At 40.1% G+C, this 26567-nt stretch overlaps 1 protein-coding gene across 1 annotated transcript; it reads left to right on the top strand.

Moving 5' to 3' along the window:
• Positions 1-1351: 1351 nt before the first annotated feature.
• On the top strand, positions 1352-26567 carry cfap263 (cilia and flagella associated protein 263). The gene is made up of 9 exons (XM_080187186.1): positions 1352-1472; positions 3385-3508; positions 4435-4599; positions 5746-5901; positions 12909-12989; positions 15706-15861; positions 16844-16951; positions 18845-19000; positions 24438-26567. The coding sequence occupies exons 1-9, from the start codon at positions 1363-1365 to the stop codon at positions 24525-24527; spliced, it is 1146 nt and encodes a 381-aa protein (XP_080043312.1). The 5' UTR covers positions 1352-1362; the 3' UTR covers positions 24528-26567.

The following is a 26567-nucleotide window of genomic DNA, read 5'->3' as shown; positions in this document are numbered from 1 at the left end:
ATTTCTTCATCTCACTATAACTGTAAATCTTGCCAAGACTTTCCAAGTCCATGAAAAATAAAAACAGTGGAAAGTAGACTACCGAGTTACTACAAGTTAATTTCATGATACCAGCCAACAACGATCTCACCCCAAATATGTATTAGTGATAATGGTTGATGGATAAATATACTCCATAATGTTAAGAGAATTTCCCTCTATATTTCATCCAATAGTGTCATGAATATCTAACACCAGCCTGAGATGATAGATGGAGCTTAGGTTTAACATCTGTTCTGAAAGACAATAAATCCAGAGAACAATACTCCCTTTGTCCTGCACTGAGACGTTATTCTGGTTTTGTACTTAGGTACCTGGAGCAGGGCTTAAACCCACAACGTTCTGACTCAGAAATGAAATAGGGACACTGAGTTGAGATTGATACTATGTCACTTGGCTTCTCTAGTTCCTTCCATGCCAAACTCTCAATTTTCAGTTGCTCATCCCACAAATCTCCAATGATCGACATTGGTTCCATATGTTCAACATAAATTTTTGCTCTCATATGCTCAAATCTGACCTTGTCCCATCCTAACTCCACCCAATGTAGACTCAAATCTGCTCTATTCAAATGATTCCTGATAATATTGTCCCTGATGTCACAGATTTTGGGGCATCTATGTCAGGTCAAAGTAACTATATTTACAATGAACCCATAAAGGCAATCATTAGTTATAAACAAAAATTATGTGAAATTTGCATATTTAAAATTGAGCTTTATAATACATTTGCAGAATTAATTTATTGATAATTTCTCTTGATTGTTTATTGTATTATTGGGAAATGCTGGGTCAAATCATTAACAAGCATTTTGCTTGATCCAAACTATTTACTTGGATATAAGGGAGTATAGTAGACTAAAATCTGCTCTATTCAGGTGATTCGTGATAATATTGTTCTTCGTGTGGCAGGTTTTAGGCATCTGTATCAGATCAAAGGTATAACATCTGCAATGAACCCACACTCCATGTACCTATACTAAAGTCATCAAATTATTATCAACTTGGTCTGCAAACAAAATTGTGTGAAATTTGCATTTTTTAAATAAACGAGGGATATAAAACATTTGCAGAATTAACTTCTTGATAATTTCCTTCAATAATTTATTGTCATGATGGCAAATGCCAGTGCTTGGTCATTCTCATAAGGATCCATTTATTCTGGAAACGACTCTCCATTACCAAGATGGCGACCTACAGGAACAAGTCTGCGCCTGCGTCTTGGTGCGTCGATTTCACCCCATCGACGCCAGCGCTCCTGCGGTTACTATGGAAACTGGCGTAAACATTGGTAGCGTCGCTTGGTGCGAGACTCCGGAACAAGATGGCGGAATCAATGGACGTGGAAAGTAATTTGAGTGTAGATGTCCACTTGAACGAACGGGTTAATGAACTGACCAGTGCACAGCTCCAGAAATTATTGGATGAGATGAGGTATCAAGCGCCTAAAAACATCCAAGTACAATCTAAAATAAATAAAGCAGAGTAATGCTGGTAGCACCTGTGGAGAGTTTCTAGGATTTCTCTGGTTTTATTTCGGATTTCCAGAATTTGCAGTATGTTTTATGTTTTAATAATACCAACCTGATAACGTTAAAGGATAAAACAATTTTGGAGCTGAGTTAGAGTGGGGTCGGTGCTGTACTGGCGTCATATGCCACTGGCATCACCCTTTCACTATTGAGTGCATTTTTGGGAAGCTTTTTTCTATTTAATGAGCGTGGAATTATTACTTAAATAACCAAAATATCCTCTTTCTCTTGAGGACCTCTGGTTAAGTGGAAAGGCTTATACTACAGGGCTCTGCCAAGGATGAAGATGATCCAGAGAAAAGAACACAATTGCCTTTGGCAATCCTCCATCTGGTTTGTACTGTGATGGTCAAATCTGTGTTGAATATCATCTGGTATGGCACAGAAACGCCATACTAGTGCATTTTTCACAGACTGCCATGTCAGAGTCCTACCAAGAGTGAAGGAGATAGCAGAGAAAAGAATGAAACTGTTGCTTTATTACTAGGGGAGTTGATGACCTAGTAAAATTATAGCTAAACTATTAATCCGGAAAGTCAGCTAATGTTCTGGGCATCCAGGTTTGAATCCCACACAGCAGATGGTGGAAGGTGAATTCAATAAAAATATCTGCAACTAAGAATCTATAGATGACCACAATTGTTGGAAATGCCTGTTAGGGAAGGAAATCCACTGTCCTTACCTGGTCTGGTCTACATATGACTCCAGAGCCACAACTGCCCTCTGAAATGGTAAGCCACTCTGTTCAAGGGCATTTAGGGATGGGCAATAAATGTTGGCCAACCAGTGATGTCCACGTCCCACAAATGAATATAAAAAATGTGCCAATATTTCATAGGCTGTGAAGTTTTTTGGAAAGTCTCGTGACCTTCCAAAAAAGGCACCATAAAAATGCAAATCTTTTCCCTTTTTTAAGTCAATATGAACTATCAATACAATGTGCCACTTCAGCGTGTAATGAGTGTACCTTGTTAACAAATGTATTAAATCCCAGAAACAGCAATGAAATGGGTGTCCAGTAAATTTGCTTTGGTGAAGCAGCAGTATTTGCCAGAAGACTGAAAAATAGACAAACACATGATGGAAAACCTGGGCTCTTCCTTTTGCACAGAAAGGAGTACAAATCCAAAACCATCTTTCTCAAAAAGGCTGTAGATGATGGAACAATTGAAACTTTCAAGACTGAGATAGAATTTTGTCATGTGAGGGTCTCAGGGGATATGGAACAAATGCAGGTAAATAGAGTTGAGATACAGAGGAATTTAATGGCAAAGCAGAAATAGAGTTTACTGGCTGACTGTCGTTTGTAATATTGTTCAGGGAAATTATCCTGGAATGGAGAACAGAATCAAACAGATTGGTATCATCACCACTTAATTAACTAACTGACTGAAGTAGCATAAGATAAAAGCAAAATACTGCAAATGCTGAAATCTGCAAAGGATCATCTAGACTTGAAATGTTGGCTCTATTCTCTCCACACACACATGCTGTCAGATCTGCTGAGATTTTCCAGCATTTTCTGTTTTTTTTGTTGAAGTAGCGTAAGGATAGATGTTCCTATTGGGTTTTTAATCAGTGGTGAAGATCCTGATAAAACTGCTGCTAATGCAACATATTTAATCATGACATAGTAAATCTATGAATATTATGATATTTCAGAGGTACTGTAATGTTATGGTGAACTTGAATTAACTAAGTACTCCATTTTATATACTTTGAGCAGAATCCCTTGCGTAAGCCATGTAAACTTTTCTCTTATAAACCTTTGCTAATCTGTGCATTTCAGTGATTTATTTTTCTCTTTAACATAGTACTGCCAATGAAGCCTTGCAGGTAGAGTCCGATATGCTTCATAAGTACGCTGAACGTGTGGTACCAAAGGAATTGGCCCTACAAGCCCAAAATCAAGCACAAGAGCTTGCCCAGTCAGCACAGGTAGTACCTAAAGAGCAGCATTAATATTTTCTCATTGGTTTTTGATGTTTAAAGTCTGAAGAAAGGGATCCGAAGTAGCTGTAGCAAAATTTTGGTACCTGATTGTTGATAAGTAGCTCTCGCTTTACAAAGTGATTCACCTGTCATCGTGTACCATCCTGCATGGAATGTAGGGTCAGAGTTAGTATATATTGAAGGAATGTGAGGTATAAACTGAAGTTGATCTCAACTAAGATTTGTTGTATCTTGCACCTATTTCTTAAAATGTTAAGAGTATTTTTAATTCTGCTGGGAAGGAAGGTTTCAGCTCTTCGTTTGTACTCGAAGAACAGATGGGAAGGGTAGCTATTTGATAACTTGATGGCCATGAGGAACCTTGCTCACTGCCAGCACCTATGTGGAAGATGGCTTGCTTGCCTATCAGCTCTTTATAATCAGCATGTACTTGGAAAATTGCATTCCCTGGATATTTGCCACACCGAGTTATGGCCTTTATAGGTAGCACATAAACTTGGTACCTGTGACTGAATGGGATGAATATGAAAAATGGATTTTGAGCTGCCAACAGTCCATGGCATATTTGTGCCACACTTTTTTAGGACCAGTAAGTGCTGCATATGTGCAATTCCAGTGTTGCTGAGTCCACAGTTCTGGCAATAACAATCAGAACTGTAGAAAATAATGAGCGAAACCCAAACAAGACAGTTTCCCAATGAGGACAAAGAAAACATCAAGGATGAGCTACACTAAGAAATGCATATACTGTCTTAGCTCTCTGGCTAAATTAACCTTGGAGAAGTTGGCTTACAGCCTTCTCAGCAAAATATATGTGGCACAGGAACAGCTGTAAAGTTTGGGGAAAAAATGATTATGTTTTATTATAAAATGTAAAGTTCAGAAGTTAAAGTATTTGGTAAATCTTGTAGGGGCGATCAAGGCATCGATCCAGGTCTCGCACTGTGACAGTAGAGCGTCTTTTGACTTTAACAGCAGAGCAAAAGTGCAATATTGCTTATAGAGAACTAGAGGAAACAAAAGAGGCATTAGCAAAGATGAAGCATGATTCAGACCACACAATTCGGATTTTACAGGTAAGTGACAACACAAAGCCATACTGTTCAGTCTGCAAATATTAATGATAATTCCAACCAGATACTATACAGGCAGCTAGTACTCAATTCTGAATATTCATACATCTCAAATGGCATCTAAAACAAAATTGGAGGTCTGTCATTGCTGAAGTGTTATATCTAAGACTGCTGGAGTGTGAGTTGCACATTAAAAAAATGTATAGAATCATGGAATGTAATCTCAAGTTCCGAGTAAAAGTTCTAGAATTACAAGTAAAGATTAAAGAGAACACTAGTGTGCTGGAGATAGAGGATGTGATGAAGGAGTTAAATGCAGAATCTATTTAGTAGAGATACAATTACATTGCTGGGTATAGTTTATAGGCCACTGTCTAATGAGAAATATATAGAGAGAAAGTTTGCAGGAAAATTACATTAACGTGCCAGAACAATGAAATAGTGACATTTGGGGTCTACTTCAATTGTCTTATATAGATAGGAACAGTGATAATGTAAAAATTAGTGAGGGGGAAGAGTTTTAGAAGTGTGTTCAGGAAAATGTACTTGATCAGTACTGTACATTCCTTGTCCAATTAGGAAGGATGTACTGCTGGATCTGGCTCTTTGGAATGAAGTGGATCAAATAAATCAAGTTTTGGGTTAGATGTAAAAAAGGACAAGGAGAAATCTAGAGTAAAAATACTTAATGAGTTGAGGGGCAGCTTCAGTGCGTTGAAGCCAGATCTTACCCAGTTAAACTGGAATCAAAACTTGGCAGACAAAACTATAATCAAGCAATGAGCAGCTTTTAAATGAGAATTGATTTGGGTACATTTTCATGAGGAGCAGAAGGAGGACAACCAAAATCAAATTTCCTGGATGATGACAGAGATGGTGAGGAAGCAGATAAAGGGGGCACATAGCTGATGTTGATAATGCAAAGGGGGACCAGGCTGAATATAGAATGTTCAGAGGGCAGATAACAGTGAAAATATGAGAGATGAAGTAAGCGTATGAGAAAATTGATTGTTGGGAATTTCTTCTTATGCCCTGTCACCATAACTGAGTTTCTGCTGTCTTCTGGTAAAAGTACAAGGAAATTCCAGGCTACTGTTTTTGTGACTGCTCTAAATAGAAAATCTTTAACTCTGTGTTTGTTTCCTCTAGGCTACTCTTGAGGAAGCTGAATTTGCATTGGCTGAAATAAAAAAAGCGGTCAATGAATTTGAACGTGATATTGGGAGCTTGACACAAAGTAAGAAGGGAAGCACAATTGTAACAGAGACTCTCTTCAAGTATTTTGAGGACAAAATTCATGCAAAAGTGAGTCCTATATCAATAATTAGCTTGCCCCTGTAGAAAGCATATCTAGCAAACAGCCCAGTACTAGCAAGTGCGAGTAATAGGTAGATGTGAAACTAACAGAAATCACCAAATGAGACAGTGGGTTGATTTTCTGAGCAGATATTGTTGGTGCGGAAATTTACCACTGAATATTGGGGCCCAAAGCCTTTGCTGTATCCTGTGTGCTCAGCCATTTCTTCATTAGTTTAATGTCTGTAGTTGGAAAAATGCTTGAATCCGTCATCAAAGAAATTGCGAGGCAGCTAGAAAAGAATGGTTTGATAGAGCAGACGCAGCACGGATTTGTTAAGGGGAAGTCGTGTTTGATGAATTTATTGGATTTCTATGAGGATGTGACTAGTGCGGTGGACAGAGGGGAACTGGTGGATGTGGTGTTTCTCGATTTTCAAAAGGCGTTTGTTAAGGTGCCGCACAAAAGGTTGCTTCAGACGGTTAGGGTGCATAGAGTTGGGGGTAAGGTATTAGCGTGGATAGAGGATTGGTTGTCTAATAGGAGGCAGAGAGTTGGTATCAATGGGTGCTATTCTAGTTGGCGGTTGGTGACTAGTGGAATGCCGCAGGGATTGGTGCTGGGGCCTCAGCTATTTACCATTTATATAGGTGATCTGGAGGAGGGGGCTGAGTGTAGGGTGTTGAAATTTGCTGATGACACAAAGATGAGTGGAAAAGCAAATTGTGCGGAGGGTGTGGAAAGTCTGCAGAGGGATCTTGATAGGCTGAGCGAGTGGGCGAGGACCTGGCAGATGGAGTACAATGTTAGCAAGTGTGAGGTTATCCACTTTGGCAGAAATAATAGTAGGAGGGATTACTATTTAAAGGGCGAAAAGCTGCAGCATGCTATGGTGCAGAAGGACCTGGGGGTCCTTGTGCATGAGTCGCAAAAACCCAGTCTGCAGGTGCAGCGGGTGCTCAAGAAGGCAAATGGAATGTTGGCCTTTATAGCGAGGGGGATAGAATATAAAAGCCAAGAGGTCTTGCTGCAACTGTACAGGGCACTGGTGAAGCCGCAGCTGGAGTACTGTGTGCAGTTTTGGTCGCCGCACTTGCGCAAGGATATATTGGCCTTGGAGAGAGTGCAGAGGAGGTTCACTAGGCTGATACCAGAGATGAGGGGGTTGGACTATGAAGAGAGACTAAAGAGATTGAGTCTGTACTTGTTGGAGTTTAGGAGGATGAGGGGGGGATCTTATAGAGACGTACAAGATAATGAAGGGGATGGATAGGGTAGAGGTAGAGAGATTCTTCCCGCTCAGAAAGGACAGCAGGACTAAAGGGCACAGCCTCAAGATAAGGGGTGGCGGGGGGGGGGCAGTTTAGAACAGAGTTGAGGAGGAACTTCTTCACTCAAAGGGTGGTGAATCTCTGGACTTCTCTGCCCGTTGAAGTGGTGGAGGCTACCTCGCTAAATATATTTAAGTCATGGGTAGATAGATTTTTGGTAGGCAAGGGAATTAAGGGGTATGGGGAGAGAGCGGGAAAGTGGAACTGATCCATTTCAGATCAGCCATGATCTTATTGAATGGGGGGGCAGGCTCGAAGGGCTAGATGGCCTACTCCTGCTCATATTTCTTATGTTCTTATATCATGCAGAGTGAGTCAAGTTTGCTCAACACTGGCATCAGTGATGGTAAGGACCTTGGAGATTGAGATGCACCAATCACTTGGTACTTCCGACTGAAGACATTATAAAAGCTTCAGTCTCGCTTTTTCCACTGAGTTCTGCTATTATTGAGGAGAGCACTGTTAATGTTCGTGGAGTCTCTCCCTCTAACTCAGAGTACTATTGACTGAGCTACAGCTGAGACTTAAAAGCACCGTCCCTTTAAAATAGTTACTGCTCATGGTTTAGTCAGTAAAGGCAATGGCAGAGCCCTGAACCATGCTGACCTTAAACTTCTTTTGATCTGCTGGGTCAACTGATCTCTGCCAGGGAGAGACTGAAATTGGAATGTCCTTGGTCAGTGAACAGGGGGCCAACTGCCCTGTTCGGGAGACTTTTGAATCTCAGACACTGCTGCTAGGAGTCTGAGAGAACTTTCTTCTTCAAATTTCTCGTCCATTGACACTGCCTTCTTTGCCATGAGATTGGTGGGGTGGGGGTAGATTTCTGATTCAGAGATATTACCAAAAACAAGAATTTGGTGGCAAGATGTCAGGGAATATTGTTGTTTGTGGGTGTTTGGCGGGGGGAGGAGGTGGTTGGGAAGAAGAGAGAGAGATAGGGTGACAGAGTTAGGAAAAGTGCTAGAAAGGGTTGAGTGAACAGGATCGAAGTAACATGGACTTATGTGGAAAAGACAAGTAGCTAAGCACTATGAGAAACTGAGAAGTGCATCCAGGCTTCAGGTCATGGACTAAATGTAGTTGATCAAAATGGGGATTTTAGTTTGGTTAAGAGTAAAAGTAAAAGCAGAAAACTTTGGAAATGACAACTTCTAAAAGTAGAGCACAAGTATGTTTTAAGACAAAAGGTCTACTTCAAAAATGTTAATTTGTGTTTTGATAATCATTGGTGTTAATGGATCCGCTATGTCTTTCAATTTTTTCCTGTTTTTGTTTCAAATTTCCAGTATTTGCAATTTTAATGGTAGAGTTCATTCAGAGTTAAAGCTTCAACCTCATGGTCCCTTGGAGCTCTTGCATCAACTCTGAATATATACAAACATTTGAAAAAGGAGCAGCAATAGGCTATTTAGCTCCTTGAGTTTGCTCCACTATTTGAGAAGATCATGGATGATTTGATAGTAACGTCAAATCTGCATCCCGCCTACCCCAATAACCTATCATGATAACATAAGAAATAGGAGCAGGAGTAGGCAATCTATCCCTTCGAGCCTGCTCCACCACTCCATAAGATCATGGTTGATCTGAAGTGGATCAGTTCCACTTTTCCGCCTGCTCCCCATAACCCTTGATTCCCTTGTATCAGAAATCTATCTACCCATGACTTAAATATATTCAACGAGGTAGCCTCCACCACTTCAACGGGCAGAGAATTCCAGAGATTCACCACCCTTTGAGTGAAGAAGTTCCACCTCAACTCTGTTCTAAACCGCCCCCCCCCCTTATTTTGAGGCTGTGCCCTCTAGTTCTGGTTTCCTTTCTAAGCGGAAAGAATCTCTCTATCTCTACCCTATCTAGCCCCTTCATTATCTTGTAAGTCTCTATAAGATCCCCCCTCAGCCTTCTAAACTCCAACGAGTATAGGCCCAGTCTATTTAATGTCTCCTCATAAGCTAACCCCTTCATCTCCAGTATCAGCCAGGTGAACCTTCTCTGTACTCCCTCCAAGGCCAATATATCCTTTCGCAAATAAGGGGACCAAAACTGCACACAGTACTCCTGTTGCGGTCTCACCAGTGCCTTGTACTGTTGCAGCAAGACCTCTCTGCTTTTATATTCTATACCCCTCATGATAAAGACCAACATTCCATTTGCCTTCTTGATCACCTACTGCACCTGCGACTGAGTTTTTGCAATTCGTGCACAGGGACCCCCAGGTCCCTCTACACAGTAGCATGCTGCAATTTTTCACCATTTAAATAATATTCCTTCCTACTATTATTTCTTCCAAAGTGGATAATCTCACATTTCCAATCTTATACTCCATCTGCCAGGTCCTTGCCCACTCACTCAGCCTATCCAAATCTCTCTGCAGACTTTCCATGTCCTCCGTGCAATTCGTTTTTCCACTCATCTTCGTGTCATCAGCAAATTTTGTTACCCTACACTCAGCCCCCTCCTCCAGATCGTCTATGTTTATGGTAAACAGTTAGGGCCCCAGCACTGATCACTCCCATAGTTACCAAGAATCCATTTAATTCTGCCTTAAAATATTAAATGACTGCTTCCACCCCCTGTTGAGGAAGGGAGCTCCAAAGACTCTCAACATTCTGAGAGAAAGAAAATTGCCTAATTTCTATTTTAAATGGGTGACTCTTTATCTTTAAACAGTGGCCTCTAGTTCTAGGTTCTCTCACAAAATAAATCATCCGCTCCATATTTATCCTATCAAAACCCCTCAGCATCATATAAATTTCAATTTACCCCCCTCTTAATCTTCAAAACCCCATCAGATACAAGCCTAACCTGTCCAACCTTTCTTCACCCATTCCAGGTAATGGTCTGCTAAACTTTATCTGAACTACATCCAACACATTTACATCCTTCCTTAAATAAGGTGACCAGTATTATACACAGTACTCCAAATGTCCCACTGGTATCCTATATATCTGAAACACAACCTCCCTACTTTTATAATCAATTCCTCTCACTAGAATCAATAATTTTCTATTAGCTTTCCTAACATAAGAACATAAGAACATAAGAAATAGGAGCAGGAGTAGGCCATCTAGCCCTTCGAGCCTGCCCCGCCATTCAGTAAGATCATGGCTGATCTGTCGTGGCTCAGTTCCACTTTCCCGCCCTCTCCCCATAACCCTTAATCCCCTCTCTTATCAAGAACCCATCAACCCGCTTCTTAAAAATATTTAGCGAGGCAGCCTCCACCACTTCAACGGGCAGAGAATTCCAGAGATTCACCACCCTTTGAGTGAAGAAGTTCCTCCTCAACTCCGTTCTAAACCGCCTCCCCCTTATCTTGAGGCTGTGCCCCCTAGTCCTACTGTCTTTTTTGAGCGGGAAGAGTCTCTCCACCTCTATCCTATCCATCCCATTCATCATCTTATACGTCTCAATGAGATCTCCCCTCATTCTTCTAAACTCTAACGAGTACAAGCCTAGTTTATTCAGCCTCTCCTCATAGCTCAATCCCCTCAACTCCGGTATCAGCCTAGTAAACCTCCTCTGCACTCCCTCCAGGGCCAAAATATCCTTGCGCAGGTGCGGCGCCCAAAACTGCACACAGTACTCCAGCTGCGGCCTCACCAATGCCCTATACAGCTGCAGCAAGACCTCCCTACTTTTATATTCAATCCCCCTCGCTATGAAGGCCAGCATCCCATTCGCCTTCCTGACCACCTGCTGCACCTGCAAGCTGGGTTTTTGCGACTCATGCACAAGGACCCCGAGGTCCCTCTGCACCGTCGCCTGCTGCAGTTTTTCGCCACATAAGTAATAGTCCTTCCTACCATTCTTCCTACCAAAGTGGACCACCTCACACTTGCCAACATTAGATTCCATTTGCCATTTCCTGGCCCATTCGCCCAGCCTATCTAGATCCTTCTGCAGACTCTCCACACCCTCCGCACAATTTGCCTTTCCCCCAATCTTGGTGTCATCAGCAAATTTCGACACCCTGCACTCGGTTCCCTCCTCCAGATCATCTATATAAATGGTAAATAGCTGAGGCCCCAGCACCAACCCCTGGGGCACCCCACTAGTCACCAACCGCCAATCCGAATAGCACCCATTGACCCCCACTCTCTGCCTCCTATTTGACAACCAATCCTCTATCCACGCTAACACCCTACCCCCAACTCCATGTCCCCTGACCTTCTGCAATAACCTCTTGTGAGGTACCTTGTCAAACGCCTTCTGAAAATCCAGAAAGACCACATCCACCGGCTCTCCTCTATCCACTGCCCTAGACACATCCTCATAGAACTCCAGTAAATTTGTCAGACACGACTTCCCTTTAATGAAACCGTGTTGCGTCTGCCCTATCAAGCAATTCCCTTCAAGATGCCTCGCAATTTCCTCCTTAATGACGGATTCTAACATTTTACCTACCACAGACGTTAAACTAACCGGCCTATAATTCCCCGCCTTTTGCCTGGCACCCTTCTTAAACAACGGCGTAACATTAGCCGTTTTCCAATCTTCCAGCACTTCCCCGGAATCCAGCGACGTCTGGAAAATAACCACCAAGGCATCCACTATAACCTCCGCCATTTCTTTCAGAACCCTCGGATGCATTCCATCCGGGCCTGGCGACTTGTCCACAATCAGCCCCTCCAGTCTGTTGAGCACCACCTCTCTAGTAACAGTAATGTCATTAAGACCCTCCAGTCCTACCACCTTTCCATCGCTAACACCCGGCAAATTATTCACGTCCTCCTCCGTGAAGACAGAAACAAAGAAGTTATTCAAGACCTTAGCCATTTCCCCATCCCCTACCACTAGGTCCCCAACCTGCACACCTGAATTTTGTGATTGACACAGTAGGACACCCAGATCCCTCTGCACCCTCTCACTATTTAGATAAGATAGGTTCTTTTATTCTTCCTGTCAAAATGCACAGTCTCACATTTTCCTACATTATGTTCCATTTGCCAGATCTTTGCCCACTCACTTAACCTATCTATATTTGTTTAGCGTTTTCACAACCTACATTCCTATCTATCTTTGTGTCATTGACAAATTTGGCATCCATCCCTTCAATCCTTTCTCCAAACCATTTTTATAAGTTGTAAACAGTTGAGGCCCTAGCACTGATCCCTGTGGCACAGCACTCAATGCATCTTGCCAACCCAAAAAAGATCCATTTATGTCTATTTTCTGGATAGGATAGAGGTGGAAAGACTCTTCCCGCTCAAAAAAGACAATAGGACTAGGGGGCACAGCCTCAAGATAAAAGGGGGGCGGTTTAGAACGGAGTTGAGGAGAAACTTCTTCACTCAAAGGGTGGTGATACTCCTGCTCCTATTTCTTATGTTCTTATGTTTCCTGTAAGCCAGTCAATCTTCTATACATGCCAGAATGTTACTCCCTAGAACATGAGGTATTATTTTCTGCAGTAAACGTGATGTGGCACTTCATCAAATGCCTTCTGGAAATCTAAGTACAATACATCCATCAGTTCCCCTTTATCCACAGCATATCCTACTTCCTCAAAAAACGCCAATAATTTGGCTAAACATGATTTCCCATTCACAAAACCAAGATATCAAGATACTGAATTATCTAGTAGTTAATGTTCTCACTAAATATTTTGGATAGTGACCAGCACTGGCTGTGGAATTTCTTGCACTCTGCCCTGTCTAATTGTTTTCCTTTCTCTTCAGGAAATGCTGATCGATAAGTTGCAACTCAAGAATCACGCATGGAAGATGCTCAAGGCTAAACTGCACCAACAACTCCGACTGGTTTGTAAATGGAGGGTGGTAGGCAGGAGCACAGTTATCACGATGTCATTTCTGAGCTACCACTGCCAATCAAATTTCTCATTATCTTTTTTGAATGCAGCATAAGGCTGTCATTTAGCTCTTTAATTTGTGATATAAGTTCAATGAATTGCTTCATTTGAAAGAGAGCACTTTGTGATGTCGGGTAAGTGCTAGATGAATACAAGTTTTTCTTCTTTTCAGTGAAGAAAGATTGGTGTTTATTTAACATCTCATTGTATATCTTAAAGCATTTCACATATTAACTACTTTAACTCATGCTGCAAAGGCAAATGAGGATGCCATTTTGTGCATAGCTAATATTATCTATCCCACAAGCATCAATACCCATTTGGATATGGGAACTAGATGTAAATAATTTGTAGGAGATAGATACTGCATAACAACTATATTATAAATCACATTTAGTTGAATAAAGCATCCCAAAGTGCATTGAGGTATTAGGACAAATGGGCCCAATAAAGCTTGGTCAAAAAGGTAGGTTTCAAGAAGTATTTTAAAGGACAGGGAGATAGAGAGGCAGACGGTTCAGGGAGGAATTCCAGGGCTTGGGGCTCTCTCAGCTGTCTATGATGGGCCAGTGGAAATGCTGGGTGTACAAGAGGTCAGAATTGGAGAAATACAGATCTGAAAGTTGTAGGGCTGGAGGCAGTTACAAAAATAACAAGAATTGAGGCAATGGAGGAATATAAACACTTAAAATGTGAATTTTAGATTCTAGGTATTACTGGACTGAGAGCCACAATGGAATATCATAGTTAGAGCATTGAAATAGGCAAGCCTGGAACTAACAAAAGCTTTGATGAAGATTTCAACCATAAATGTGCTGAGGCAGGGCTGGAGACTGGTGATATTACAGTGACGGATGTTGTTAGTGTTGGAGCTCTCACAGCATGCACTGCATTGTAAATAAGAGAAGCTGTTAGAAATTAAAGCATTATTCTTAAAAATATTCTGGTTGTGTCACACTCGGTGGCTGGGGAATGGCAGTTATGTCAGGGAAAAACACAATGCCTTTTATCTTCCAACTATTTACATAGTGTGTTCAATGATCAATTCCTCTGTTTTTAATTTTGGTGGTTGAGAGAAGAATATTGGTCAGGACAATGGGAGAATTCCCTATTCTTTGAATAGCATTATGGGTTTTTTAATGTATGCTTAACATATCAGGCCAGTCAGAGGAATTTGATTTCATGCTGGTGGTTTGCATTTTCCATCTGAAGTCAATGCCAGGATGCCTAAATCGTTTTAAATAAAGTCGGTGAGTTATGGGTAGCACACAAGTGTTCGGCTGCAGGCTGAGAAAATGGATGGGTCCTACATAAACTGAGCTAGTTAATGGCTTGAGGCAGGGAAGGATGAAAGTGCATGATGGGAGCAGTTTGTTTATGGAGCCAGGAGAAGAATTGTGACTCTTTCTGATCCACATAAACTGCCCCCCACAATCTTATTGGCATTTAGTGGATTGGCCAAAAGGCAATCCCTTTAGGGTTGCTAATTAGGCCACTCGCCACCCTGTGCAAAGCTGATGAGTGCATATATTTCACCAAGTTGCAATCCTAGAGAGAGCCAGGAGGAGAGGGATGTGCAAAAGAGGGAGATGACTAGATAATGAGACATGGAATGAGGGATGCAACAAGGAGTGGGATCTTGAGAAAGACAGGAAATGAGATTCAGTCTGCAACAAGAAATAATGTCTGCTGTATTTGCTGAGCAAATATAGTGAATTGCTTTGAGTGGTTTCATAGAGACACATTTCATTATTCAGTGCAGAAACAGACCATTCAGCCAAAATGTTATTAGACTTGCACTTGACCCATTCCATGCTGATATTCTTGGCAAGTCATGATGTCAGCAGAATATCCAACCAGTGCAATGCATTCTACAAAACAGTTGGGACCTCTGTGAACAAGGCATGCAAGTGCATATTTTCTTAATTGATCAGCTTGAAGAATTGCACAATCTGAATCAGGAAATGTACATTAGAATAGCAAATTCATGCCAAATCAGGTACAGTAAATAAAATAAAAAGGGAAGGAAAGCAGGAGAGATAAATGTAATAGAAAGAAAAAAGGCTTTAAATCTCCCACGTTAGTTACTGGTTGAAAGAATGAGATTCCACACTTACAAAAACTAATTTATAATTTCAAAGGGGTTGCTTTGCAGTAGTTAATGTTTGCCATGTCATTAAAAGGTTACTGAGACAGAAATGAATAAATCCTTTATGATGAGATTTCTCCAATATCAACAACACCAGTACAGGCTCTTTATGGCATTTAATGCATTTAAATTGGGGTCCAGATGATGTCATGCCATTTTCATGCAGTTTACAGAAGAAATTTACATGGAACATAGCAACTTCAGTTTTACATTTAACTGCTTGCAGGAAGTTGCTGTCCAATTTCTGCACTAATTGTAGTCAGTATCATTAACATCACAGCTATTTTCACAATAAAATCTGGCCATCTATATGCTATATAGATGTATTTTTTTCTCTTTTAGCCTCTGGCTCTCCTCTTGAAGCTAGCTCTTGTGACTGGTCTTAAAACAGAGTTTCAAAACTTGGGGTGAATATTGCCTGCCTCTCCTTCAATTATGGTATGGCCATGTGATATGTGGAAAGGGGCAAAAATAACAATTTTAACCAGGAAAACAGAATTTTTCTTTCTCTACCTAGAAAGAGGAGGCGGGGGAGGTGTTGCGGGAGGTCGACTTTCATCAACTGAAGATTGAAAATAGCCAATACTTGAAGCAAATTGAGCAGTACAATCAGGACCTCCTGCAGCTCAAAGTAATGACAGGGAAAACTCAGTTGGTTCTCAACTCCTACAAAGTAAGTTTTGTCTGACACACTGTTCGGAATATCTCGTTCACCAACTCCGATAGATTGATGTAATTTCACTGGATTGAAGGGAGGAGGGTGTTATGCAGTGGGTTCATCTTTCACCTTTGATATTTGAGCTTGGTAGTTAAAACTTCTCCCTACTTCAAATCCAATGTGAAAACATAAACTGGGCTGAATTTTGGACTAGTTCCTTCTGTTACAGACCCACAGCATGAAATTACCCACAGCTGATCGAAAAGTATCAGTTGCGTCATGAGGCTGTAACATTATTTGGTTCAGCAAAGGGCAATCTTCTGAGATTTTGGACCTTATTTATTGTTGTGCCATATGTAGCGAGAGACCTCCTTTGCATTTACTTTGATTTACACCTGACTTTGGAAATGCTGATCCTGATTGCGAACTCAAAATTAGAGAAGAAGTGTTTAGGAACAAATAGGAATGGATGGTTGAGGGAGGTGAATACTGATACAGCTAATTGGATATGAAGTAACTCCTCAGAAGCCGGTATCCCTTCACCAAACTTAGATTTATTTACATAGTCAGTAACACTCCGATAGGTACTTCCCAGACAGAGTATAAACCCAGAGTGCCATTAACCCTGACATACCACATTATATACATGTACAGGGTCCCTGGTAGACTCATTACTGCCTTAATCAAGGAGCTCACATTTTAAGAAGTTCAGCTCATGGGCCTCATTAAAGTCATTACAGGATAGGTGTTGGATCAATTGGTAGCTGGGGTGGAAATGGAAGACCTTGGGAAGGAAGTAATGTGCAAGGCCAGGAGGATTGAATCAAGAGATGCTATGATTGGAACTGCAGATTTGAATAGTGTTATGGTTAAGTGCACAAGTAAAGCCTGAAAGTGCTATCTGGGACAATGGAAGGTAGAAGGCCCAATTAAAACAAATCATATTGCTAAAATGTCTATTATGCTTTCAAATCCTCTGGTTACCTTTCTTTTCCAGAGGCAGTTGCACAGAATGTCATCAGAGACGAAGCAACTTATCAGTGAAATAAAATCTAGACAGGATCTGCTTAAGAAGATAGAACTTGAGACTACAGAAGTGCAAGAAGTAAGTGATAAAGGATCCATTTTGATAGAAATTACTGACCTTTAGCTTTTTTAACTTCAAAAAATTGCAGCAAAATAACAAGAAAGAAACCTAGCCACAAGTGTTCCATGATTTATGGAATAATTCTCCAATTAATTATTTTAATACAGAGTTAGATGTTAACTTGCTAACTGATGTGGACACCAACCTATCTATTTAAATGCAGCAACTGAAAAACAATACAATCAATTACTTTACTCTCCTCACCCTGTCCAATTTCTGTCAATTTGATGATCATCTCTTCCGCCCTTTTCCTTCAGATACCGACAGACTAAATTGGATAGCCCCTGAAAACAAATGCAGGGATCATGACGTGTAATTAACCCACACCCTTTAATGTAATACTGGCAAATTTGTACTGCCTGTTTATTTTCATGATTTCTGCATAGAGCAAGTGCTAACCACACTATTCATTTGTTCAATACATCAGCAAAAGCTCAAAGTCGTAACTTGCTACCACCAGTTTTGCCCTGTTTAAAAGGAGTAGATGCTGCCAATCGTGCAACAAGTGAATCTGACCTGTAAAGCAGAGAAGAATGAACAACTTGGGAGGGTGCAGGTTCCAAATTTTGAGCTGCTTTCTTGGAGGCTTTGGTAGAGGAGGTGGAATAAGTGAAAGATATCCCATACTTGAAGGGGTCCAGGAGGGTTTCCCAGTCACACACATCAAAAAGATGTGGAAACTGAAAGCCACAGAGGTCAATACCAGGAGTCAAGCCCTGAGGACCTGGATGCAATACTGCAATGTTGAGCTCCCAAATAGCTGCAGTGGCATCGGACTGGTGTTTCCTACTTTTGGCAACCCCGTTCACTTTTCTTCTCATTTAATTTTTCTACCTTAAAATAATAATACAAAAGGGCATTAATACCCATAGCAATTTGGAGTCTACCTTGCAGTTCAGCTTTCTCCTCTCTTTTTTAATTATGGTACTGCTTTTTTTGTGATTTCATTTTTCTACCTTAAAATATTAATACAAAAGCAAAATACTGCAGATGCTGGAAATCTGACGTAAGAAGAAAAATGCTGGAAATTGAGCAACGTCAATGTTGGTGTTGATGAGCGTTTCAATACATTAAATCTTGTATGAACTAGATCAATTGTGAACTGTTTTTGAGGAAATAAAGGTTCCCTTTTTACAGTGTATGTTTATATTGTATTGTATTGTTTGTATTTTTCCAAGTCAATGGACCAGGTTTTGTGACGGCTGGAATTGAAGCTATCTGTGCTCAGCATTATTATACCAGATTTTTGGCATCCACGTTATACTAGGAACCAGATTTTTGGCATCCACACTTAGAGTAAAACATGAAAACCCATATTTCCCAATTCTCTCTGGATTTAACAACTGCATCACTGTTCTCTCTGACAGCAAATGCAAGCTGAAAATAGCCCCTAGAGGGCAGTTCAGAGAAACTAGGAGGTGCACCACAATTCTTTTACATAGTAATTGGGTGTGCTGTGACATATAAAAGGTTGGGAACCACACTGAATGCAGGAACTCACCAAGGCCCCTTTGACAGTACCCTCCAAATCATTAACCTCTATCACCTCGAGAGACAAGGGCAACATATTTATGGGAACACCACCATTTGCAAGTTCTTCTCCAAAATGCACACAATCCTCGGAACTATATCACCATTATATTTACTATTCCTTCACTGTTGTCGGTCAAGGTCCTAGAACTTGTTTCCTAACTGCACTGTGGGTGTACCTACTCCACAGCAGTTCAAGAAGGTGGTTCACTCCACCTTCTCAAGGGCAAATAGTAATAAATGCTGGTTTAGCCAACAGCATCCATGCCCTGTGAATTAATAAGTGATAAAACATTGTGTTTCTCCTCTTTGCATCTGCAGGACAAAGCCAAAGAAGAGGAGCTAAACAGGAAGTTTCGTGATGACATTTCCAATTACAGAGTGCCGGACGTCCTTGAATATGTGCGCGAGACATGGAATCGCTTTGACTTAGAGAAGAAAGTGAAAACCTGGGAACGTAAGGTGGATATTGCAGAGGTGAGTGTCAGTCTGCATTTGTGAGCTGATGGTGAATGTGACTGTATTTGGACAGCAGGACTAAGTGACGTTTGGCTGGATAATCGATACATGGCGTTATATCTATCTTCCAAGAGCAGGGAAATAGTAATGAGTTTAATTATCTCTGGATTACAAAGGTGCGCCTTAAATGGCAGAATTTGTTGTAACAGAATATTTGAGAGAGTCTGCTGAATAAGAGCAAAGTGATACCCATGGAGAAAAGCCAGAATTTTTCTCTGGCACACCGAGCCTATCCTATTGAAACACTGGCATGAAATATGTTAGCTTGCCAAACTTCATCCAATGGCTATTCCAGAGGAAATCAATGTGAAAAATAGCAATGCTTCTGTCAAATTAAAATAAAAAATTTGCATTTGTGTCATATCACAGATCTTGGAAATAACACAAAGCAATTCATATAATGAATAACTTCAAATTATAGTTAAATATAGCAGCCAATTTCATACAGTAAACTCTCCTGAAGAGCAATTAGATGTTAGTCAGTTTATTTGCATTGTAGTTAAAGGAAAAAAGGCTTGGAAACTTTAATATCCATCTCAATAGACACCTTATCTGGGAGTTCAGCACTGCCTTAATATTATATGCCAGCCTAGATTGTTCATTCAGATCCTGGATTGAGCTTGAATTCACAACATTCAGTTACTGTATGTCAGTATTTACCATAAGGGAAGAGCTCAACAGGTTACACACCCTCAGAAAAGTAAAATTGAATCAGGATCAGAGTCTAACCCAAAGTTATGTAAGCAGTAGAACAGTAATGAAGAAAATAATGGCATGGAAGTCTGACAAATCCCCAGGACCAGATAGGACCCCATCCTAGGGTCTTAAAGAAAGTAGGTAAGAATATTGCCAATGTTTGAACACTAATCTACTGAACTTGTCTTTCTCTGGAAAACATTAACTTAGGTTGTAAAATTGTGCATGCCACTCCACTTTTTAGTTACAGTTGAGAGGGGAAAATCAGATAATTATTGACGAATTAATCCAAATAGACTCTATTTGTGTTGGAAAATCACTAAAGTCTATAATTAAAGATTAGGTGACTGAACACATTGAAAATTTTCAGCTGATTAAAGATAATTAGTATGGATTTGTAATAGGTAGGTCATGTCTAACTTTTTTTTTGAAAATTTGATTAAAATAACGAACAGTGAAATGTCACAATGCTATTTATGTGGGCTTCTAGAAAACAATTCAGACCCTCACAAAAAAACTGTTAACCAAAGTTGAAGTTCATGGAATTAAAAGAAAATTATTGACTGGTCAGGAAATTGGCTGAGTGGATGGAGACAGCGTAGAGATAATAGGCAAGGTACTCTGATTGACAGCAAGCGTCCTGCAAGGACCTGTTTTAGGATCTCAAATATTCATGGTATTTATTAACGATTTAGGAAATGAGATAGAAAGCCACAGATTAAATTTGGCAGCAAATAGGCAGTGTAGATGGAAAGGTAACATTACAAAGAGATAGCAAAGAATAGGTGAGAGAACATAACAAAGGCGATTGAAATTCAATGTAGACATGTGCAAAGTCATCCACTTTGGAACTAAAATGAATAGAACAAGATATTTGTAAATGTTGGAAAGATGTGAGCAGTGGAGGTCCAAAGAGACATGGAGCTCTATGTATACATGACCACGTCCCGAAAATAATCAAAATCTTTGGTCTTTATATCGAGAGGACCAGAATACATTGGGATAGTAGTCATGCTTCAGCAACACAAAGCCATAGTTAGACTGGTGAGATTGGAGAATTGAGCCCTTCATTTTTCAGTTTTGTAGCTATAGAACATCAACCAAGCAGGGAAAGGCCTTGTATTTATAAGACAAAAGATCAGTTAGAAGTTCATAAATGTCATAATGTAGTTTAACACTGAAGTAACTTGATGTGACAAGAGGTATGTGTTCTACTTGCCACTTGCTTAAAGTGAACATTTTTGTTAACTAAATGTATTAAGGGACATGGGTAAAAGTGTGTCACTGGAGCTATGTCCCAGATCAGCCATGACCTTAGTGGCAGAACAAGGCTATTCGTGTTACTATGCTCTGAATTAGAGGTAAGACTCGTAGCAAATGGACCTAGCTGACAGTGCTATTCACAAGCTATCCTATATGAGATCAGCGTGAACAATTTTATGATTCGCATTGACATTCATTAGCTATTCTAAATAGAAGCAATGTGAGAAACATCTTCTCTCTTGGAAGTGTTATCTAGATTTGTCCCAACCTCTCTTAGTTCAGTTGAGAACTGGATTCAACGTGAATTTAAGGTTTTTAACTTAATTTATTGTTGCAGCACGTTTCTTTTTGCCCAAGCTGTTATACTAACTAACATCTTTAACAGTGAGTCGCCTTTTGATTAAAATAGAACTTTCATGCTGTGCCATTTGATTCCAGACAGGATAAAAGCAATTTTAGGATTAGTTTCAGATAGCTGCAGCTGAAAAATGAACTCCCTTGTCTTTATGCCAGGGAACTGGACAGAATTAATTGGATTTATCTACACTTTCAGTCAGGTCTGAATAATGTCTGTACACCAAAACCATAAGACAGAGGAGCAGAATTAGGCCACTCGGCCCATTAAGTCTGCTCTGCTATTTAATCATGGCTGATATTTTTGTCATCTCCATTCTCCTGCCTTTTCCCCTTAACTCTTGATCCCCTTGTTAATCAGGAACCTATCTATCTCTGTCTTAAAGACACTCAGTGACCAGACCTTTACAGCCTTGTGTGGCAAAGAGTTCCACAGATCCACCACTCTCTGGCTGAAGAAGATCATCTTCATCTCTGTTTTAAAAGATCATCCCTTTAGCCTGAGGTTGTGCCCTCTGGTTCTAGTTTTACCTACCATTGCAAACATCCTTTCCACATCCACTCTATCCAGGCCTCGCAGTATAGCGTAAATTTCAATAAGATCCCCTCTCATCCTTCTAAACTCTAAGCAAGAAATGAAGCAAGTTGAAGTTTGCTTGATCACCAAGAAGAATTGAAAGTACTTCTGCAGAATGGAAGTTGATGAAATAATTTTCTCTTAACAGTTAACCGGTCAAAGGATGTGCTTTAGAGAAAAGCTATTGATATTTTAATGTTAATGTGCATAGTTTTTGCATCAATACACTGCCCTAGAAATTTAGCTGTATTTTATTTCATTTGTGACATTGAACTTCATGAAATCACATTGCCCACAAATGTCACCACAAGCGGAAGTCTTCTTTTCATCCACAAGTCTTGCAGATTATTTATTAGATGGGTATAACAAAGAGCAAGTAGTAAGCTAATGTTATTTGAAGTTCCCATGAGGAGAGCGCAACCAGAAGCACTATGCTAGAGGCGGTTTGAAATGCTTTGGAGCACATCCTTCTCTGAAGTGCCCTGCTGCTCTGTGCTTTGACCTTTACAAAGGGTACATTTGGTTCAATTAGTAAGGAACTCTTGTGAAATGTACAGAGAGATTAGGAAAAAAACATAAGGCAGAAGTGGCAGAAATGAAGAGAGACTGTCAGAATGTGAAAGGAGTTGAGAACAGAAAGATATGGGGCTGAATTTAATGCAGTCTACAACTTAATCGCAGTAGATGGCACATAACAGTTTCCTGGTGGCGGGAAAACCACCTGCAATTAGTTGAAGATGGAAATAGGATCATAGGAGAAACTCGCTTTCTTGTGGTGGGTGGTCAGTTAGGCTCAAATTGACAGCACCTAATCTGGTTGTGCCTCACTCTCAGAAGCGGTTCTCTGACTGGTGGGCTGAATCCACATCAGTTCATTAAATTCTGTCCACAGGATGTGTTTACATTTTTACTGTTGTTGTGCCAGAAAGCTTTAATTTTCTGACTACCTGATTTCTATTGATCTCAATGCAAAAAGATACTAAAAATGAGAGAGGGATATTAGGAAAACAAAAGTAATTTTAAGGGATTTATTGGTAAACATTAGCAATAAGTTATAGTTATTTCTAAGTGGATTTAGTTTAATATTTCTGTGGAAGGAAGGGTAAAACTTGAGTTAGTTTAGGCATTTGTGCATGGGGTTTGATTTCAATTCCAACTTTGTTTCTCTTGAGCTTAGGAAGGATTACAGCATGAAGAGTAAATAGAGGGTGGCAGAAGTAGCAGTGGTTGCTTTGCAACCAGAAATCTTTTAAGGTAGAAAGGTTTTGAATTTAGTTTTTAGCTGAAATTGTTTGCAGTTGAAAAAGGACACCAGGGAGTGAACATGTCTCAAATCTGAATAGATCAAGGGTGTTACAAAGAAGCAGATTTCTCAGTTATAGTCCCAAATAACTAGGAAATTGGGACAGAAAGAACACCTTGAAACTGAAGTTAACAGAGCAGAGACCAAAGTGTCGTTCAGGAGAATTCAAGAGAAAAGTAAACGAAGTGTTCTGAGTTAGAGAATGTTGTAGTAACAGAGAATGGGAAGGCAGACTTCCGAGGTAAATCAAAGTTTGATGCCATTTCCATAGAGTCTGGACATTGATAGTTAAAGCACTCGTGAACAGTTTGTCCAATAGTCAAGACAAAGAAATCCTGAAGAGGGAACTGAAAATCCTGCATGCTGGATTCTCTGTTAAAAGTGGAGTGGCAGCTCTGTTTAACTGAATCATTTGGAAAACCTGAACTGGATTTTGAAATGCAAACTGCTGATGGAAAGCATTGTTGAGGGGGGAAAAGAATGAAATTGTGTTTTTCGGGAGTGTGGTTTGGAAACTCTCGTGACAATCATCTGAGGAGATTCTGTGGAGAAATCCACAGACGTTCACTTGTGGTTCAGAGTAGAGTGTGTATTTGTCTACAGCCTCTCTTGTGTGTTTAAAGGGATGTTGTGTTACTGAGACTGTTGTCACTTAAGATATACTTTGTACTCTATGTAAATTTTTAAATCTGGGTGTATTTGTTAAGCTAAGGAGTATTTTTTTTTCATGCTTAATATTTTTCTTTCTTGTTAGAACTAAGTAGCAGTCCTGTGACTGCTCCTCCGTGTTTTCTAAAAGAAATTAAAAGTTATCATCCTTTGAGCCAATGTTCCATTCTGGGATAGTAACAAGGTTTACAAAAGATAGTTCGATCCTGTTCTCCATCCAGTGGTCAAAGTGGAAACCTGCCCCATAAAGTCACCAAAGAAGTTAAAAAAAAGAGTCCAAGCTGTTAGAATCATGGAATCGTAGAATCTTACCGTGCAGAAGGAGGCCATTTGGCTCATCGAGTCTACACCGGTCACAATCCACCCAGGCCCTATCCCCTTAACCCATGCATTTACCCTAGGTAGTCCCCTGATACCAAAGGGCAATTTAGCATGGCCAATCTACCTAACCCACAACTTTAGACTGTTAGATACGACCTTTTGAACCTTGGTATTAAACAACTAACACTTAGTTATTTAAATTTGTTTTCCAGCTTGCACATAAGACTTACAGCAAAACCTGGGAGAACATAAAAATGTATAACGATCGAGATCAGGACTTGAATAAAATCAGCACAGAGTAACCAGGACATGGGAGAATTCTTGAAACTAGAACTTAGCACAAACTAGATAATGGAGCAACGTTCACAGGAATCCAAAGGAAAATGTTCCTTAGAATGAAGAATTAATTTAACCTAGCTGCAAAAGACAGTCATGTTTATGCTAATAATCTGACTATTGTTATTTCAAATAAATAGAGCCAGCTATTGATTTTTTGCCTTGTTGCTTTCTCACAGCCTTCTAATACTATTGTTACTAACAAACAACAGTAAAATTGTTATGTTGCGAGCACATCATAATCCTATAATGTGGGATTTCCTTCAACAAACACCTCCCACTGCACTGTTAAGAATAGGGGAATACTTTGCAGCAAAACCAAGGAACATCCTATAAGTAAGAATATTGGGTACTATCCCAGTAAAACCTGTCAATGTGCAATTAAAAGCTATAATTAGTATGTCATAAATTAAAGATTTTGAAGTTCAGATCTATTAGTTTAGCATTCAATAAATTAAACAAATACAAACAAGGAGTTGGCCATTCAGCCCCTCGAGCCCACTCTGCCATTTAATAGGATTATAACTGATCTGATAGTAACCTCAAATCTGCATCCCACCTACACTGGATAACCTTGCTCATCAAGAATCTATCCATCTCTGCCTTAGAAATATTTATACTCTGTTTCCATAATCTTTTCAAGAAGAGTTCCAAATACTTTACAGTCCTTCAAGTGAAAGAATTTCACTTCTTCTGTGTTTTAAATGGGTGATCCCTTATTTTTAAACAGTGAACCGCTAGTTCTAACTCCCCCACAAGAGGAAGCATCCTCTCCACGTCTACCCTGTCATGACCCCTTGGCATTGTATAGGTTTCAATCAACTCGCCTCTTAATCTTCTAAACTCAAATAACTCTAGCCTCTCCAACCTTTCCTCTTATGACAACCCACTCATTCCAGGTATTAGTCTGGTAAACCTTTTCTGAACTGCTTTAAATGCATTAAATAAGGTCATCAAGACAGTGTTCCAGTTGTAGGCTTGAGTACATCATACAACTGAAACAAAACTTCCCTACTTTTGTATTCAATTCCCTTTGCAATAAATAATGACATTCAATTAACTTTCCTAATTATTTGTACCTGCATTATAACCTTTTCTGATTTGTGTACTGGACATCCCTTAGAATCATTGAACCCTACAGTGCAGAAAGAGGCTCTTTGAGTCTGCACTGAACACAATCCCACCCAAGCCCTACCCCCATATCCCTACATATTATACCCACCAATCCCTCAAAACTACACATCCCTGGACACTGAGGGGCAATTTCTTAGCATGGCCAATCAACCTAACCCACACATCTTTGGACTGTGGGAGGAAACCGGAGTACCTGGAGGAAACCCACACAGACACAAGGAGAATGTGCAAACTCCACACAGACAGTGACCTGAGCCAGGAATCAAACCCAAGACCCTGGAGCTGTGAAGCAGCAGTCCTAACCACTGTGCTACCGTGCAGCCCATCCAGTTCCCTCTGTATCTCTGAGCTCTGCAATCTCTCACGATTTAGATAATATCCTTTTTTATTCTTCCTGCCAAATGGACAATTTCACACTTCCCACCTTTTACACTGTTTACCAGATCTTTGCCCACTTACTTACACTATCTATATATTTTTGTAGCCTCCTTATTGTCTCCTTTACAACTTTCCTACCTATCTTTGTCTCATCAGCAAATTTGGCAACTATTCCTTCAACCCCTTCATCCAAGACATTTATATAAATTATTCACAATTGAGGTCTCAGCACTGATCCCTGTGTTACTTGTTAGATCTTGCCAACCAATTTATACCTACTCTCCACTTTCTGTTAGCCAGCCAATCTTCAATTCATCCCAATATGTTACCCCCGATAATGACAGCTTTTATTTTCTGTAATAATATTTAATATGGCACTTTATTCAATGCTGTTCTGGAAATCTATCATCCATTGGTTCCCTTTTATTCATGACAAGGTTACTTCCTCAAAGAACTCCAATGAGTTGGTTAAACATGATTTCCCTTTCACAAAA

Source organism: Carcharhinus amblyrhynchos, chromosome 4, assembly GCF_965287045.1.
Source record: "Carcharhinus amblyrhynchos chromosome 4, sCarAmb.v2.hapA, whole genome shotgun sequence".
NCBI classification, from domain to species: Eukaryota; Metazoa; Chordata; class Chondrichthyes; order Carcharhiniformes; family Carcharhinidae; genus Carcharhinus; species Carcharhinus amblyrhynchos.
The sequence above is the reverse complement of the archived record's forward strand: the minus strand, read 5'-3'. Positions and strand labels throughout refer to the sequence as shown.

What these genes read in the sequence shown, in the direction of transcription:
- cfap263 (XM_080187186.1), top strand. Translation starts at nt 1,363, where the DNA reads ATGGCGGAATCAATGGACGTGGAAAGTAATTTGAGTGTAGATGTCCAC. An exon ending in AAATTATTGGATGAGATGAG is followed by an intron (nt 1,473 to 3,384) that starts GTATCAAGCGCC and finishes TCTTTAACATAG; the next exon opens with TACTGCCAATGAAGCCTTGC. An exon ending in ACACAATTCGGATTTTACAG is followed by an intron (nt 4,600 to 5,745) that starts GTAAGTGACAAC and finishes TGTTTCCTCTAG; the next exon opens with GCTACTCTTGAGGAAGCTGA.